This window comes from Anthonomus grandis, chromosome 17, assembly GCF_022605725.1.
Source record: "Anthonomus grandis grandis chromosome 17, icAntGran1.3, whole genome shotgun sequence".
In the NCBI taxonomy this organism is placed as follows: domain Eukaryota; kingdom Metazoa; phylum Arthropoda; class Insecta; order Coleoptera; family Curculionidae; genus Anthonomus; species Anthonomus grandis.
In genome coordinates this window covers 7,660,882-7,674,408 of record NC_065562.1, presented here as the reverse complement: position 1 = coordinate 7,674,408, position 13,527 = coordinate 7,660,882, and the positions used below count along the sequence as shown (strand labels likewise).

General features: G+C 30.8%; 1 protein-coding gene across 2 annotated transcripts in view; it reads right to left on the bottom strand.

The window, feature by feature from the left end:
- The window catches only part of LOC126746624 (tetratricopeptide repeat protein 7B), a 159,900-nt gene that overhangs the window by 129,988 nt on the left and 16,385 nt on the right, over positions 1–13,527 (bottom strand). For both annotated transcript variants that reach the window (XM_050454954.1, XM_050454955.1), the window contains exon 2: positions 6,891–7,042. In XM_050454954.1, coding sequence (XP_050310911.1) covers positions 6,891–7,042 — 152 coding nt within the window. The remainder of the gene's footprint in view (positions 1–6,890; positions 7,043–13,527) is intronic.

Here is a 13,527-nt window from a genome sequence, read left to right as displayed (position 1 = left end):
CGGGATATTAGACTTCGCGGTCACACTTTAAAATTAAAAAAACAGATGTATAAAACAAAAACACGTCAAATGTTTTTGCCTAATAGAGTGTTTGATGTTTGGAATTCGTTACCCGTAGATGTCATAACTGCTCCTACTGTAAACTGTTTTAAGAATCGTCTGGATAAATTGGACATGTTTAGTGTTTAAATTTGAAAGCTGACATTTGAAGATTTATTGAAGTATATTGTAATGCCTACTTAGTTTATAGAGCTATACAGAATGTAAATTCTTGGCTTTTATCTAATAAAATAATAATAAATAAAAAAAAGGAGAAGAACTAACAAACAAATAAATTGATGAAATAAAATTAAAATTGTTCCTAAGTTGAACAAAGTCATTAAGTACTCTATTTTATTATTGACTTTCAACCAATACTGTTTTTAATCCTTTTTTGAAGCTTTGAAAAGACTTGTTAACATAGTCATTAATATTATATGTATTTATTAGCTTTGATGCACAGAAAGAAAATGACCTTTGAAAAATTGCAGTGCTGTAACGGGCTATATCAAATTTTAAAACCGTGCGTGTTGTTCGGTTATGTCTAGAGATTCCTGTTTTAAGTTTATTACGTAAGTAGGCTGGATAATTGTTTTTTTAAAGTTTAAACAAGAAACAACAATAATGAAGTTTTTTCTCTATTTTGCACATTGAGCCAGTTTAATTCTTTCTTTTTTAGAGTAACACTTGGTTTTTTTAAAAATTTTAATTTTTTTTTGCATGTATATGGAGTAATAAGACTTAATAAACAGATTAATTAAACTTGTTAAAATACATTTATTTGAGGTTATTAATAAACAATACATTGACTTATTGTATTTTGCATGTAAGGGTTGACTTAGTGTATTTTACTTGTATTTTTTTTTTAATAACAGATTTATTGTACTTCTTTTTAACTTTTATTTTAGCAAAATGAATACCTAAAATTAACACTTTACATGGGAAGATAAGCACTAGTGTTAGTATGGTATTAAAAACAAACTTTAAGTCAAAAACTCTAAAACTATTTTATACATTAAACTATCTAATCATGTTTTGGTCTTCTTGGTCAGTATCATTTTCAGCTGGTTCGGCTGTTACATCTAAAACCGAAGATGAACAAGGCAAAGTGTGATACCAGTCACGTAGTGTCGGCGGAATAATGTTTCTGTCGCAAAGCTTTAGAAGATCTTTTTTTTTAGCCACCGATATCGGCAGTTGTCTTTGATATATCTTCAAAGCTTCTCTCCTTAGTCATTCGATTCGAAGCTCGTCTGGTCAATCCAATATTAATTTGTTCATACTCATCGACAAAATCATACTTATACTGAACTATATTTGAGAACTACTTATCATATTTAAAACATTTTACTTTTAACCAGTTAACAATAGTTCCCTTTTGGTCTTTATTTTTGTTATTTATAGTAAGTTGAACCAATTTTTTCAAATCCAAAAATTCGTTGAATTTCAATTCTCGTGTTTTATAAGGCGATGTATCACGCTTCCTTCCAACTCGTGCCATTTTAAATACATTTTCATATTCATGGATACTGTAAATATCAATATGACGTTTAGCTGACTCAATGGAGCTGTGCATCGAGTCCATCTCCATAAGAATGTCCGCTTTCCATAAACTGTTGTTCGATAACACTAAGTGTTGGGTGAACTTTCACAATATGTAGAAGGAGAGCTGTGACCTGTACATTTCTATTTTGATCTCCACATGTGTCGGAAAAATAGTTAAATATTTCACCTCGGGAGATAATGAATTTATGTATAAGGATAAGCAGGTATCAATTTCACAGCTTCCACGCTTTCCATTTATTTCGGTCCAAAAGTAACAAAAGGCTTCGTTTGTGGAGCAGATTCATAAGTTGTAAAATTATATAAGTTAAGTTTGCGAAGATAATACAGTAAACTGACTTGTGATGTTGGGATTTGGAGCACGCTTTGCATATCACATGTTATAGATTTACTTTAACTTTACTAACTTTTATCACCAGTTGCTATTTTTTTATCTTTATCCTTTTCTTTCATAGACTCTTTCCTACTTTAACTCTAACTTTTCTTTATCTATAGCTGTTGCCTGTTGATATTCGTTGCAAGTGGGACATTGGTCTTTTTTTGGTTTAAAGAATGATAGATTGTATTGGGTGCAAAATATTCTTCTATATGTAATAAGACTTACTCCCGGCGATTGATTTTTTTTACATTCTACCATAAATAAATCAAACATTTTCTTAATATTTAGATTAGGATCTAAATAAAGCCGTTTAGTGGATTTTCTTGTGTAATGGCTCTCGCCAACAGGAAAACTTTCAATGTGTTCTTTTACTCTTATTATTATGTCTTCTGGAGTCTTATTAGCTGGAGCTTTTTGACCTATCCTGTCTGTACCACTGTGCTCACGAGTTTCACTTCTATTTTTAAATGCATTTAGGATTGGAATATTTGAAATGCATAAGGTTTTGCAGAAAAAAGACAAACTTGATGCCAAACTTCCTTTTTAGAAAAAAAGTATGACTTTGCATTACTCCTTTGTTTACTTTCCTCTCCTTTTCGAAGCCGCCGATATTTTACTTCTTTTATTAAAACATTCATAACTATAAAATCTTTTTGCCAGGGTAGGTATTCCAGATTTCAAAATGTCTGGCATAATACCTTACGTTCATCGTCAGAAAAATATGTCGAACATTTATAACGGCACTTCTCACAATTCACTGCCTTGGGAATTTTGAGAGTTTGTATCTTTCCTGTTACACTTTTATACGGTTGACCTTGGCTTCTTTTCTTCTTTTCTATATTTCTCTTCCAGCTTGAAGGCCTTGCAGTGCTCCATCTAGTTTTCTTTAAGCTAGTTTCATGTATAACTTCAGTTCTAAACTCTTCACCATCTTTGCCTTCTTCACTAGTTACTGAACTATCATTGTTTTTTTCTGGTACATAGTCCTTATCTTTTAAAGAATCGTCCGAGTCCTCTATATCCGAGCTATATTTCGTTACTTGGTAATTACCAGGTCCGGTACATCCGGATTTAGCCCAGAGGGAAAGTTGCTTTGGTTCGGAAGACACTGAGTATTAAAGCCGTCCACATCTAAGCCAAAGTTCACAGACGCGATATTGCTTGGTACAGAAATTTCAGTTCTTATTTGTCCGTCTGAAGACACGCTACTGTGACGCTGGCTTAAACGATATGTCACAATCAGTTGTATGCTCAGTTCTTGAATTTAAAGAAATGCTTTGCGATGACTGTCCTGAACTCCGATGTTGTCCTGAAGAAGATCTAAAATAGTCCAAAAATTTTTAATTTGTTCTCTTAATTTAATTTTTAAACTCTATACCAATTAAAAATATTTAACATTATTTTTTTAAAAATTAGGTAGGTATCTACTTTAAAATGTTTTTAAAAGTTATCTTAAACTAGGCAATTTTAACTTTAGAGCATATTTATTAGGTACAAGAAATATTAAATAAACCAAGTGGAAATGTACTGATTACTCTAATGCTATATTATAATAATTGTCCATTTCTTACCCGGGAAAGAGTCATCTGCCTTCACAGGAGATAATGTGGTATAAGTTCGGTTTCTCGAGTCTGTACAGTTTATTTGCGTAGTGGAGTCTGCAAAAGAAATATTCAAAAATAAAAAAAAGCGATTATTTATTAATAACTCAAACAACTGACAGCACTGTAGATATTTAAATTATATCGAAAAAGTTATTAGTTAAGGCCAAAAAAAACTTAAACAATGTATTTAAAACACTAGTATAAATAACAAACCACTTACCCCTGACACTATGCTGAGCCCTTAATTGTTGAAATATTTTGTCCACACGCTTCATTATGCACATCACTCAAACTCTACACAAGATAAACTCTTTTGTAGCAAATTCGATCTAAATCAACGAGATTTTGCAGGTCCATACGAGTCATATGTCCGTTATTATGCGGTAAAATACATTAAGTCAGAATTTTTGGCGATGTCCGTACAAAACGCTTACAAGAAATATACATTAAGTCAGTTAGTGTATTTTGCCAGAACGAAATACGTTATTATTGACTTAGTGAATCTATGATTTCTGCAGAATAATGTAATAAGAAATTCTCAATCGACTTAATGGATTTTACCATTAACAAATTTTATGAAATGTAACCAGGTGGTGTAAATAACTTAAAACTGAAAAAAATTGACTTAGTGTGTTTTGCTTGTAACCCGACGATATGCTCTTTGAACTACTTTAGATACCTGCGTTTTAAATCTTAAATTTGTGTCAAACACAATACCTGAGATTTTATGTTCTTTTAAATTCGAAATATTCTCACCATCTATCATGAGATCACAGTTCATACGACACCATGATGCCAAGCGGCCAATATAGATGACTAATTTTAAACCATTTTGTTTTTAATAATTATGTACTGCGTCCAAGCACCGACCCAATGATTCCCTGGATTCAAAAACATTATCCTTGGTAAACTGTATATAAATTTGTGTATCGTCACAGTATTTGGCCATACGACAATTTCGAATTTTATTTTTTAGGTCATTTATATAAAGTATGAAAAGTAATGGGCCTAGAATGGATCCTTGGGGAACAACTCTTGTTAAATCGGCTGGCGCAGAGAATGAGTTACCCACCCTTGTTATCTGTGATATATTCGCCAGGTAATTACTAAAAAAACGCACAGCTTTCGGTAAGAAACCATAAGAAAAGCGCTTCGCCAAAAGCAAATTATGGTGAAGAAATCTGACAAAACTAAAGCTGTTGTCTCGCACTTATCGTAAGTATCAATAATATCGTCCAAGACTCCAAGAAGAGGTGAGGCAGTACTATAAAACCACGACGAAATCCTGACTGCGATTCCGAGAGCAAATTATTTTTATCAATGTATTCAATCACCTGCTTGTATATAATCTTCTTAAAAATCTTGGACAATACAGACAGTAGGCTGATTGGTCGTAAATCAGAACAATCATTCGGGTTAGAGATCTTAGGCAGTGGCAACACTATTGCCTTTTTCCATAAAGAGGAAAATTCACCTTTCTTAATGCAAGTTTTAAAAATGTGAGTTAACACCGGTATGACACTGGGACAGCACATCTTAGCCATCTCTAATGACAAACTATCAATGCCACTGGCATTCGATTTTATTTTCAAAATAGCTTCAGATACGCCACCAGTAACCAGTTCTACTTTGCCACCCAGATATTCCCGAATGGTCTCCGCTGTAACTGGTGTAGACACCTGACCCACCGATTTAACAAAAAACTGATTAATTGCTTCCGGATTTTTTAAGCTGTCCGGTAGGTTTGAAGTAGAATTGCTATTTACTTTACTATAAATATTAAGATTGTCCAAACTCTCTTATTCCTATGTCTATGCAAAAAATTAATATAGGCCTTCTTTTCATTTTGTTTCCTTCTAAACCATGACTATGTAGGCCGATGAAAAGGTCTTACAAAGTTAAAACAGCAAAGTGAAAATCGTTTTTCTAAATTAAATAGATTAAAGTAAAAAAAGTCGACTTTCAACGCATCGCCTCTGATAATCCCAATATTTTTCATTAATTAATTCTAAAATTAATAAGAACGCTGTTAATCACTTCTGACCAAAATTAGCTGACCTCAGGAATAATTCAAGTAATCAATAATTCAGGCAAATTTCAAGATTAAATAAAAAGTCACTTCATTGGGGCACGGAAATAGAGCAATATTTGGATGAAAATTAATTTTCGGAATCCTCGTTAGATGAATAATACCTAATTTTATTTTAATTGTTTTCCTTACATTTCATTTAAAAAAATATATCATTTTATTTTTAATATCTCCTATATTTTTTTTAATATATTAAACTTAATTCACGAAAGTTTTTTTGCTTTTGGTTTCAGATTTCGCAAATAAAAGTAAAAACTACTCTACTTGAGTTAGACTCAAAAAATCTCACATATTATCTTGTTGATAATAAGGTATGCCCTGTTGCTAAGCGCATTCTATTACGAATTGTTCTATTAAGTGGTATAAGCATTTTTATAAATACCAGAAAATAGTAATATTGCTTACTGCTATTCATATAGCTTTGCTACCGCAAAATTTTTACAAAATCAAAGTTTTTTAAAAACGATTTTCTAAATTAGAGAATTTAGAGAATTAGAGAAAATTAGAGAAAATAGAGAATTAGAGAATAGAGAATTTTTGTTATTAAGTTTTTTCGAAAAGTAAAATAAATAAATCAAGTATTTGGTTAAAAGTTAAAAAATTCAATAGTGTGCTAGATTTTTTTGAACATTCTTTATAAGAAATCATTTTTTTCGTTGGATTTTTACAGATACCTACATACTTACATTGTTAGTATCATAGCATTTTTACTATTATAAATATTTTACATTATTCGCAAATATAAAAAAGCATAATTAAGATATTTATACCTTGTATTTCATCCTGTATAATGTTTGCATTTATCCATTCTTAAAATTTAACGCTTTCTAGTTCTTGACAAAAGTGTATGAGTTTCGATTTTAAAATTAAAATAAATATAGTCTTAAAGCAATGAATTTTGTCCTCATTACCCTATAAGACAAAACACAGTGTGCCGGTCAGTGCATCGGGTTATATAGAGAACGGATATGCGCGGTACTCTAACAGTAGTGGTAGGACGCGTATTAAACGCGATGATGAAATAATAATGAATGCGGTCGCGCGTTCATTAACAAAATAGATACTTTCCTAAATTTCTGGGCAAAGCTTAGTTGTCAATATGAATGTTGACAATTATAAATTTAAATTGGAAAAAGAACCGAGTAATTCTATAGATAGATAAGAGAATTACAGATAGTTTAGTAACTTCGTTATATTACAAAAGTATTAAACTCACCTTTACTCCTGCTTCTGTTATAACCATGTTAAGATATCTCTTAGCCTCAATTAAACCCATCTTCGCTTTATTAATATTTTGATCTATGGGCGGATGATCTTCTAGGAAGTTTTCAAGTTTTCCTTCTCCGATTAAAAAATCTGATAAGCAAACTAAAATTACAAAGGATTAGTATATAGACAACATAAAAACGCAATATTTGGTGCATATAATCGAATATATTTATGAATTTTGTTTAGTATAAGTCAAATCATGGGTACTTTGAATCATTGAGGGTTTTTGATATACAAACAGAACATGTTCAAGACTATTATTATTATATTACAATTATAAATTAACAAGGTTAATTAAATATTATATTAGAATACTTGAAATCTTGTATTTTTATTTTCCATATAATTAAATAATATGTTTTTGTGTACATAGAATCATACAGTTGTTTTTATTCCTGTAATTTAAGTAGACATTATTACTGAAAAATTATTATTTTTTGCATAATTATGATATGTGTGTATCAGTATTACCCGAGAACATTTTTTGAAGTAGAGAAAGCGGTTTAATGGTACAAAAGTTTTTTAATTCTTTGGTTTCAAAAGTTAAATTTGCAGGTTATCTTCTATACATATTTGCCCAATTTAGAGACCTACATTAAATTGCACATTCAGCTTGTGTTTTCTTGGTTAAAATAGATTTGTATATGGGAACTTTGTCTCTTTTTGTACAATATTTTATTAACATAAAAAAAATAAAAAAGAAAATATGAAGGAACAAGTATTGATGACAATCTGTTTTGAGTGGAGTACCTGCAGGTTGTGCATTTAGGAGTTTTCTCAAGTTTGGCCCGTCTTAGAACTCCAATTTTTCGCGCTTTATTGAATTCAAATTTGGTGCTGGATTCGACCACGACACCTTCTTTAGAATCTGATGGGTTGAACCTTGCCAAGAGTTATGGCTTAAAAATGTCAAAATTAGTTCGAATTATTACACCTTCAGTAGAGGGCCAAAATTTCTTCGCGTTAACAAGGCAACCCGCGCTTTTCCATATTTGCGTTCTGCGCTTCCCAGCTTCTAGAATTTTGCAGACGTTTCTTTTTATTTTTACTGCCGAATTTTTGAGTTTTAACAAATGCAAAATTACGTTATTGCACTGCAGAAGAAGTTAGGTCATTCAGTTTAAAATTTAATACCTTTTTTATTTTACAACTAACATTTATTAAACCTAAAACAATGTAAAATGTACTATGTTCTCTCACTGCAAATTTTACTTTTCCTCAATATTACATAAAGTAATAGCCAAAATCAAAGTCAGATATAAATCAAAGTACCAATAATCAACAGGGACATATTAAATATATAATTCATTACACAGAGATGCTGGGATACTAATAAATAGTCACTAACCGCTTAACTAATTAAAAACGCATATAAAATAATATAAATATCAATGAAATAAAATATATGTATATAAAATTTGAAAATATAAAAAGTTGTAAATAAAAATTGAGGATAAAATATTTCGCAACAATCATTTACATATTTATAAGAAGTAAAATAGTAAATTGTCAGCCAAAAACAATAAGTACTAAGTCAAGGAATAACAACATATTACTCTTAAACTCGTTTTAATATAAAATGTTTTAAATGAAAACTCTAAACTATTTGGAATGTGATTATATAGCTTAATTCTGTCATAGGTTATAGATCTCTCAATTAAGGATGAGTGGGGACTTGGAAGATGTAAGTTGTGTATTCGTCTCGTGTGGATAATATTGCTACATTTTAGTTTTTCACGATTTTTGGCGAATAAGTGATGCTCTTTCTACAATAAATAAACAACACAGGGTTAAAATTCTCTCCTGTTTAAATAGAGGTCGACAAGAATCTCTACTAGCACCTCATAAATATCTAACAACATGTTTTTGAATTAAAAATATGGAATCAAAAAGATGCTGGCTACAAAATCCCCAGAAACAAACTTCATAATTATCTCATCCTAGATGCCATAAGCGCATAATATACATTTTTCCTATGGACTTTTCTAGTTCACTAAGAGTAATTCTAACTGCATAGCAACCAGAGGATTTTTTTTTCCAAGAACATGTGCCTTAAAACTTAGCTCACTGTCAACAGTAAAAACTTTAATGCAGGTCATAATAGTAACATTGTTAAAGGAAGTATCAACAGGCCGGTCAGATATAAAGGTTACAATATTAGTTTCGGCAAACAATGTAAAATTGAGACCAAATGCCTTTAAAAGATCACAGAAAGCTGCTGCAGCAGGCTCCCCATTATATAAGGTCTCCAAAATCTAAAAATGACATCATTTATCTTGCAGTTTGGCTGAAATCCAAGTTGTGGAGTACATAACACCTGTCTATCAAAGTCTATATCATGTCTATCCAAGAAGGAACATATCGTCGCCCAGATGTTAAAACCTCGTAACTCAAAATATATCTATTTTGAGATATAAGGTTTACCGTGACTAGAAATCCATATTTCATCGATTTTAAAACCAAGTAACTCCATTAGTTAATAAAGATAATGTGCTGTCCTAAATTTAAATTCCTCGTATCTCGCGAAAGGAAAAATTGAGGTGTCAAAACCTCGTATCTTCTTTTGATTTCATGTAAACGCGTGTGTTGGTTTACGCGGCGTTTAGATGGTTTATTTTTATGTGTTTTGATTAAAAATATTGTTAATTAAGGTAAGTACAAATGTTTTAAATAATGTTATGAGTGTTAAGAATACGGTGTTTTAAATGGTTTCTAATTTTATGATTTATAAAGGCAAGTTTAAGTAAATATTATTTTGAGGTTAGGTTGCAAAACTTTAGTTAGAACTATTTTTTACATTTTTTACTAGTTTACAATAATTTATTTAATATTTAATGGGTATTACTATATTATTATGTTAAAAAAAATTGAGATACGAGGTTTTTAAACTTACCTACAATACTAAAAAATATGGATATTGTGGAGATACAAGTTTTTGATATCACGTAAAAAGTACTATTTTCACAATAAATCAAACAAAACATCCATTTTCTTAATTTTTAATTTACTTTATATATTACAGGTGTCTTTAATAAGTGAACAAATGAGATAGTTGAGTTTAAAGGAAAAGGTTATGCATAAATCTGGTATCGGTACTCTTGATGCCAAAATTTTTGATTATTCGGAAATGGAGGATAATAGCTTTATCGAACCTAATACACAAATTCTAAATTTGACCGTACAATCAGAAGAATTATCGAAGCCTAGCTCATCATATAATAGTCTAGTACTTTTACCTTCTGAAAATGAAAATTTCTCGACTAATGGTTGTTATACTGAGCTTACGCCGGTACCTAATGTTATTATTGAGGATTTAACAGTAATAACAGAAAATCCATTATTAAAAGGTACAGAAGAAATGCTTGTAATATCCTCTAATAAATTAAACTCTAATCAGGAAAATGCATTCAGTGATTCAGAATCTAGTTTTCGACCATCAGGTAATAAAAAAAAGCAAATTTTTTATTAATATTAAAACAAGCTAATTAAATAAACCTTACTTTTAGATACTGACTGGCATTCGGATGCATCCTCAGACCACCGAATAAGTGTGATCCTTTAAAGCCCGGTGCTAAAAGGGCGAAGAAAGCAGCCGCCGATCCACTTACATGGCAAGTAAACAAAACTAAGCATCAACGCATGAAGGGCGAAAAATACGTAACTTATAAAAAAGAAAAAGATGGTGGCAAGAGCAGAGTTGAATGGAAATCGCGACAGTTGGGAAAAAGATGTGAATTAAAAAAAATGTCAAAAATCTAAAACAAAAAGGCAGTGTCATTTAATAGGCGAAGAAGAAAGGCAGGAGCTATTTCGACGTTTTTGGGCCGCCATGGACTGGAAACAACGTAAAACTTATGTTAATGCAATGGTAACTCAATGTAAAACAAAGCAAAAGACTACTAAAATAAAACTAAAAGGCAAACAACGTTCTTTTATCACTTGAAAATTGAAGAAAAGTTGCTTCCAGTCTGCAAGAAACTATTCTTGTCTACTTTAGGGCTGGGTCAGTGGAGCGTCATTAACTGGGTAAAAAATAGTAATGCTGGAATACCGAATATTACTGAAAAATATCCCAAGAAAATTAAACTGGCTAATGAGAAAAAACGTGAAGAAATCCGGAACTTTTTTGAAAAACTTTCTAAACTGCTCTCTCATTATTGTAGGGTTTCCACGAGCAATTTATACTTGGAGCCAATTTTTCGGTCGTACTCTGAAGTTTATCAAGTTTACAAGAAAGAGGTTGAAAATCCTAGTGGCAAAGATATTTTTGTGGCGGAAATGAAGAAACTAAACATTGATATCTTTCAGCCACAAAAAGATCAATGCGATCTTTGTTTTTCACACAATTTGGGTCATATCGATGACGATACCTATAATAAACACATAGAAGAAAAAAATAAGGCAAGAAAAGAGAAGGAAAAAGATAAAAAGGATGCTATTACTTAAAAGTCTGCTATTACTATATTTACGGTCGATGTGCAAGCTGTACAGCTTGTGCCACAATTGTAGTCAAGAATGCTTTATTTTAAACAAAAGTTAGCATGTCACAATTTTACAATTTATAACGTGGTCACAAAGGCTGTAATTTGTTACGTCTGGCATGAGAGCCAGGGTGGCATGGAAAGCAACTGTTATGCTACATGCTTAATTGATTTTTTAGATAATGAATTATCTAAGGAAGCAAAAAATAAACCTATAATATTTTATAGCGAAGGCTGTGCCGCACAAAACAGGAATGCTTTGCTTTCGAACGTACTGCTCGATTATTCCATTCGTACAAATACGGAGATTATGCAAAAATACCTGGTTAAAGGACACTCACAAATGGAGTGCGATAGTGTACATTCAAGCATTGAAGCCAGAAAAAAAATCGAAACATCTATTCCCCATCCAATTATGTGTAGATTATTGAAGATTCAAGACGACGTTCAAATCAGGACCATACAAAGTAAAATACGTTGATGATACACTTTTCTTAAACTTCTCTGATCTAAAATATTCCGACTCGATACGTCCTGGGAAAAGAACTGGTGACCCTTGTGTTACAGATATTAGAGCACTAAGATACACAAAGTCTGATGGCATTCAGTATAAGTTAGACTTTGAAGATAAGTGGATTCCAGTTCCTTCACGAAAAATGCTGTTAAATGATAATAAAGCTCACAAGAATTTATATAATAATTCCCTGCCAATTTCTCGCGATAAGTATAATAACTTACAAACTCTTAAATCTGTAATTCATAGCGATTATCATTATTTTTATAATTCATTGAGTCACGAATAGTTTTAGTTTTTTTTACGTTATTTAGCAATAACTAAAGTTAGTTTGCTTTGAGCTAGTTTGGTTTAAGTTAAAAAAGCTTACTTTTGTTGTATAATTTTTTTTGCAAGCAAAGCAAATTATTTTGCTTTTAAGAATATCAATCAACCAATGTAGAATAATCAACATTCAACCAAATAAAACAATATTTAAAAATTAGTAATACGCATCTCATTTAATCCATCAACATTTATTTTAAATTATTTTCATTGTAAAAAAAATATGCGGGTCTTATCATCTTAAGTACATTTCGTAAGTAACATTAAACTAATTGGCAAAATTTTAAATCAAACAAAAAATCGCTAAACATGTGATAAGTTTTTTTCATTTCCTGAAAATTGTGGTTTTTTTGAGATACAAGGTTTCAACATCTGGACGACGATATTCGTTTTTTTACTAATTTCTCAACAGTTTTAGAGAGAATGGATAATAATGAAATTAGCCATAAATTAGATAGATTCTCTTTAAAAAAAAGGTTTCACTAATGCAAAAAGAAATGCTTTATTAAACAATTGGATCATAATTATATGAAAACTTTTAACTGGATAATTTGGCAAAAAAAACATTTAATTTTAAAGAAATACATATTTTATGATAACTTTTTTGTGACCCACCTTGCATAGATAAAAGTATTTTTAGTCTCTAGATTTTTGGCACCCTTACAACTTTGCCATAGAACTTTTTACTATTATGTCATATAGGTTAGACACTATCTTTGCCATACGCCTTATTTACGCACTAACCTTCATTGGAGACTTTAACTATTAACTTTTCTATTCCCCAACTTAATAAGTTAAATGATTTTATGGCATTATGCAACTTTAAAGAACTTAATAGATTTAAAAATCCCTACAATAATATATTGGATCTTCTGATAAGTAATTTCAAGTGTAAGGTTGCTAAAGAAAATTATCTAATTGTTTCTGAAGATAAATCACATCCCAGTGTCATTATCTCTCTAGTCTTGAGAGAACATATTGTCATATTTGGCTGTGAGAAAAGTAAGTTTTTAAATAATTTTTTAAACTTTTACAATCTTAATCAACACAACTCTGTTTATAACAAAATGCAAAGGCAACTAGATCTTGTACTGTCAAATATGAACATTTTAGACTTAAAACATTGCGATAGTCCAATTTTAGAGGATTCATACCATCCCTCCATTAGTATGACTCTGCCTATATCACAACAAAAGAGAATAAGTCTTCCTCACAGTGAGCATATCTATGATTATTCAAGGGGTGATTTCTATAAGTTGTATAAT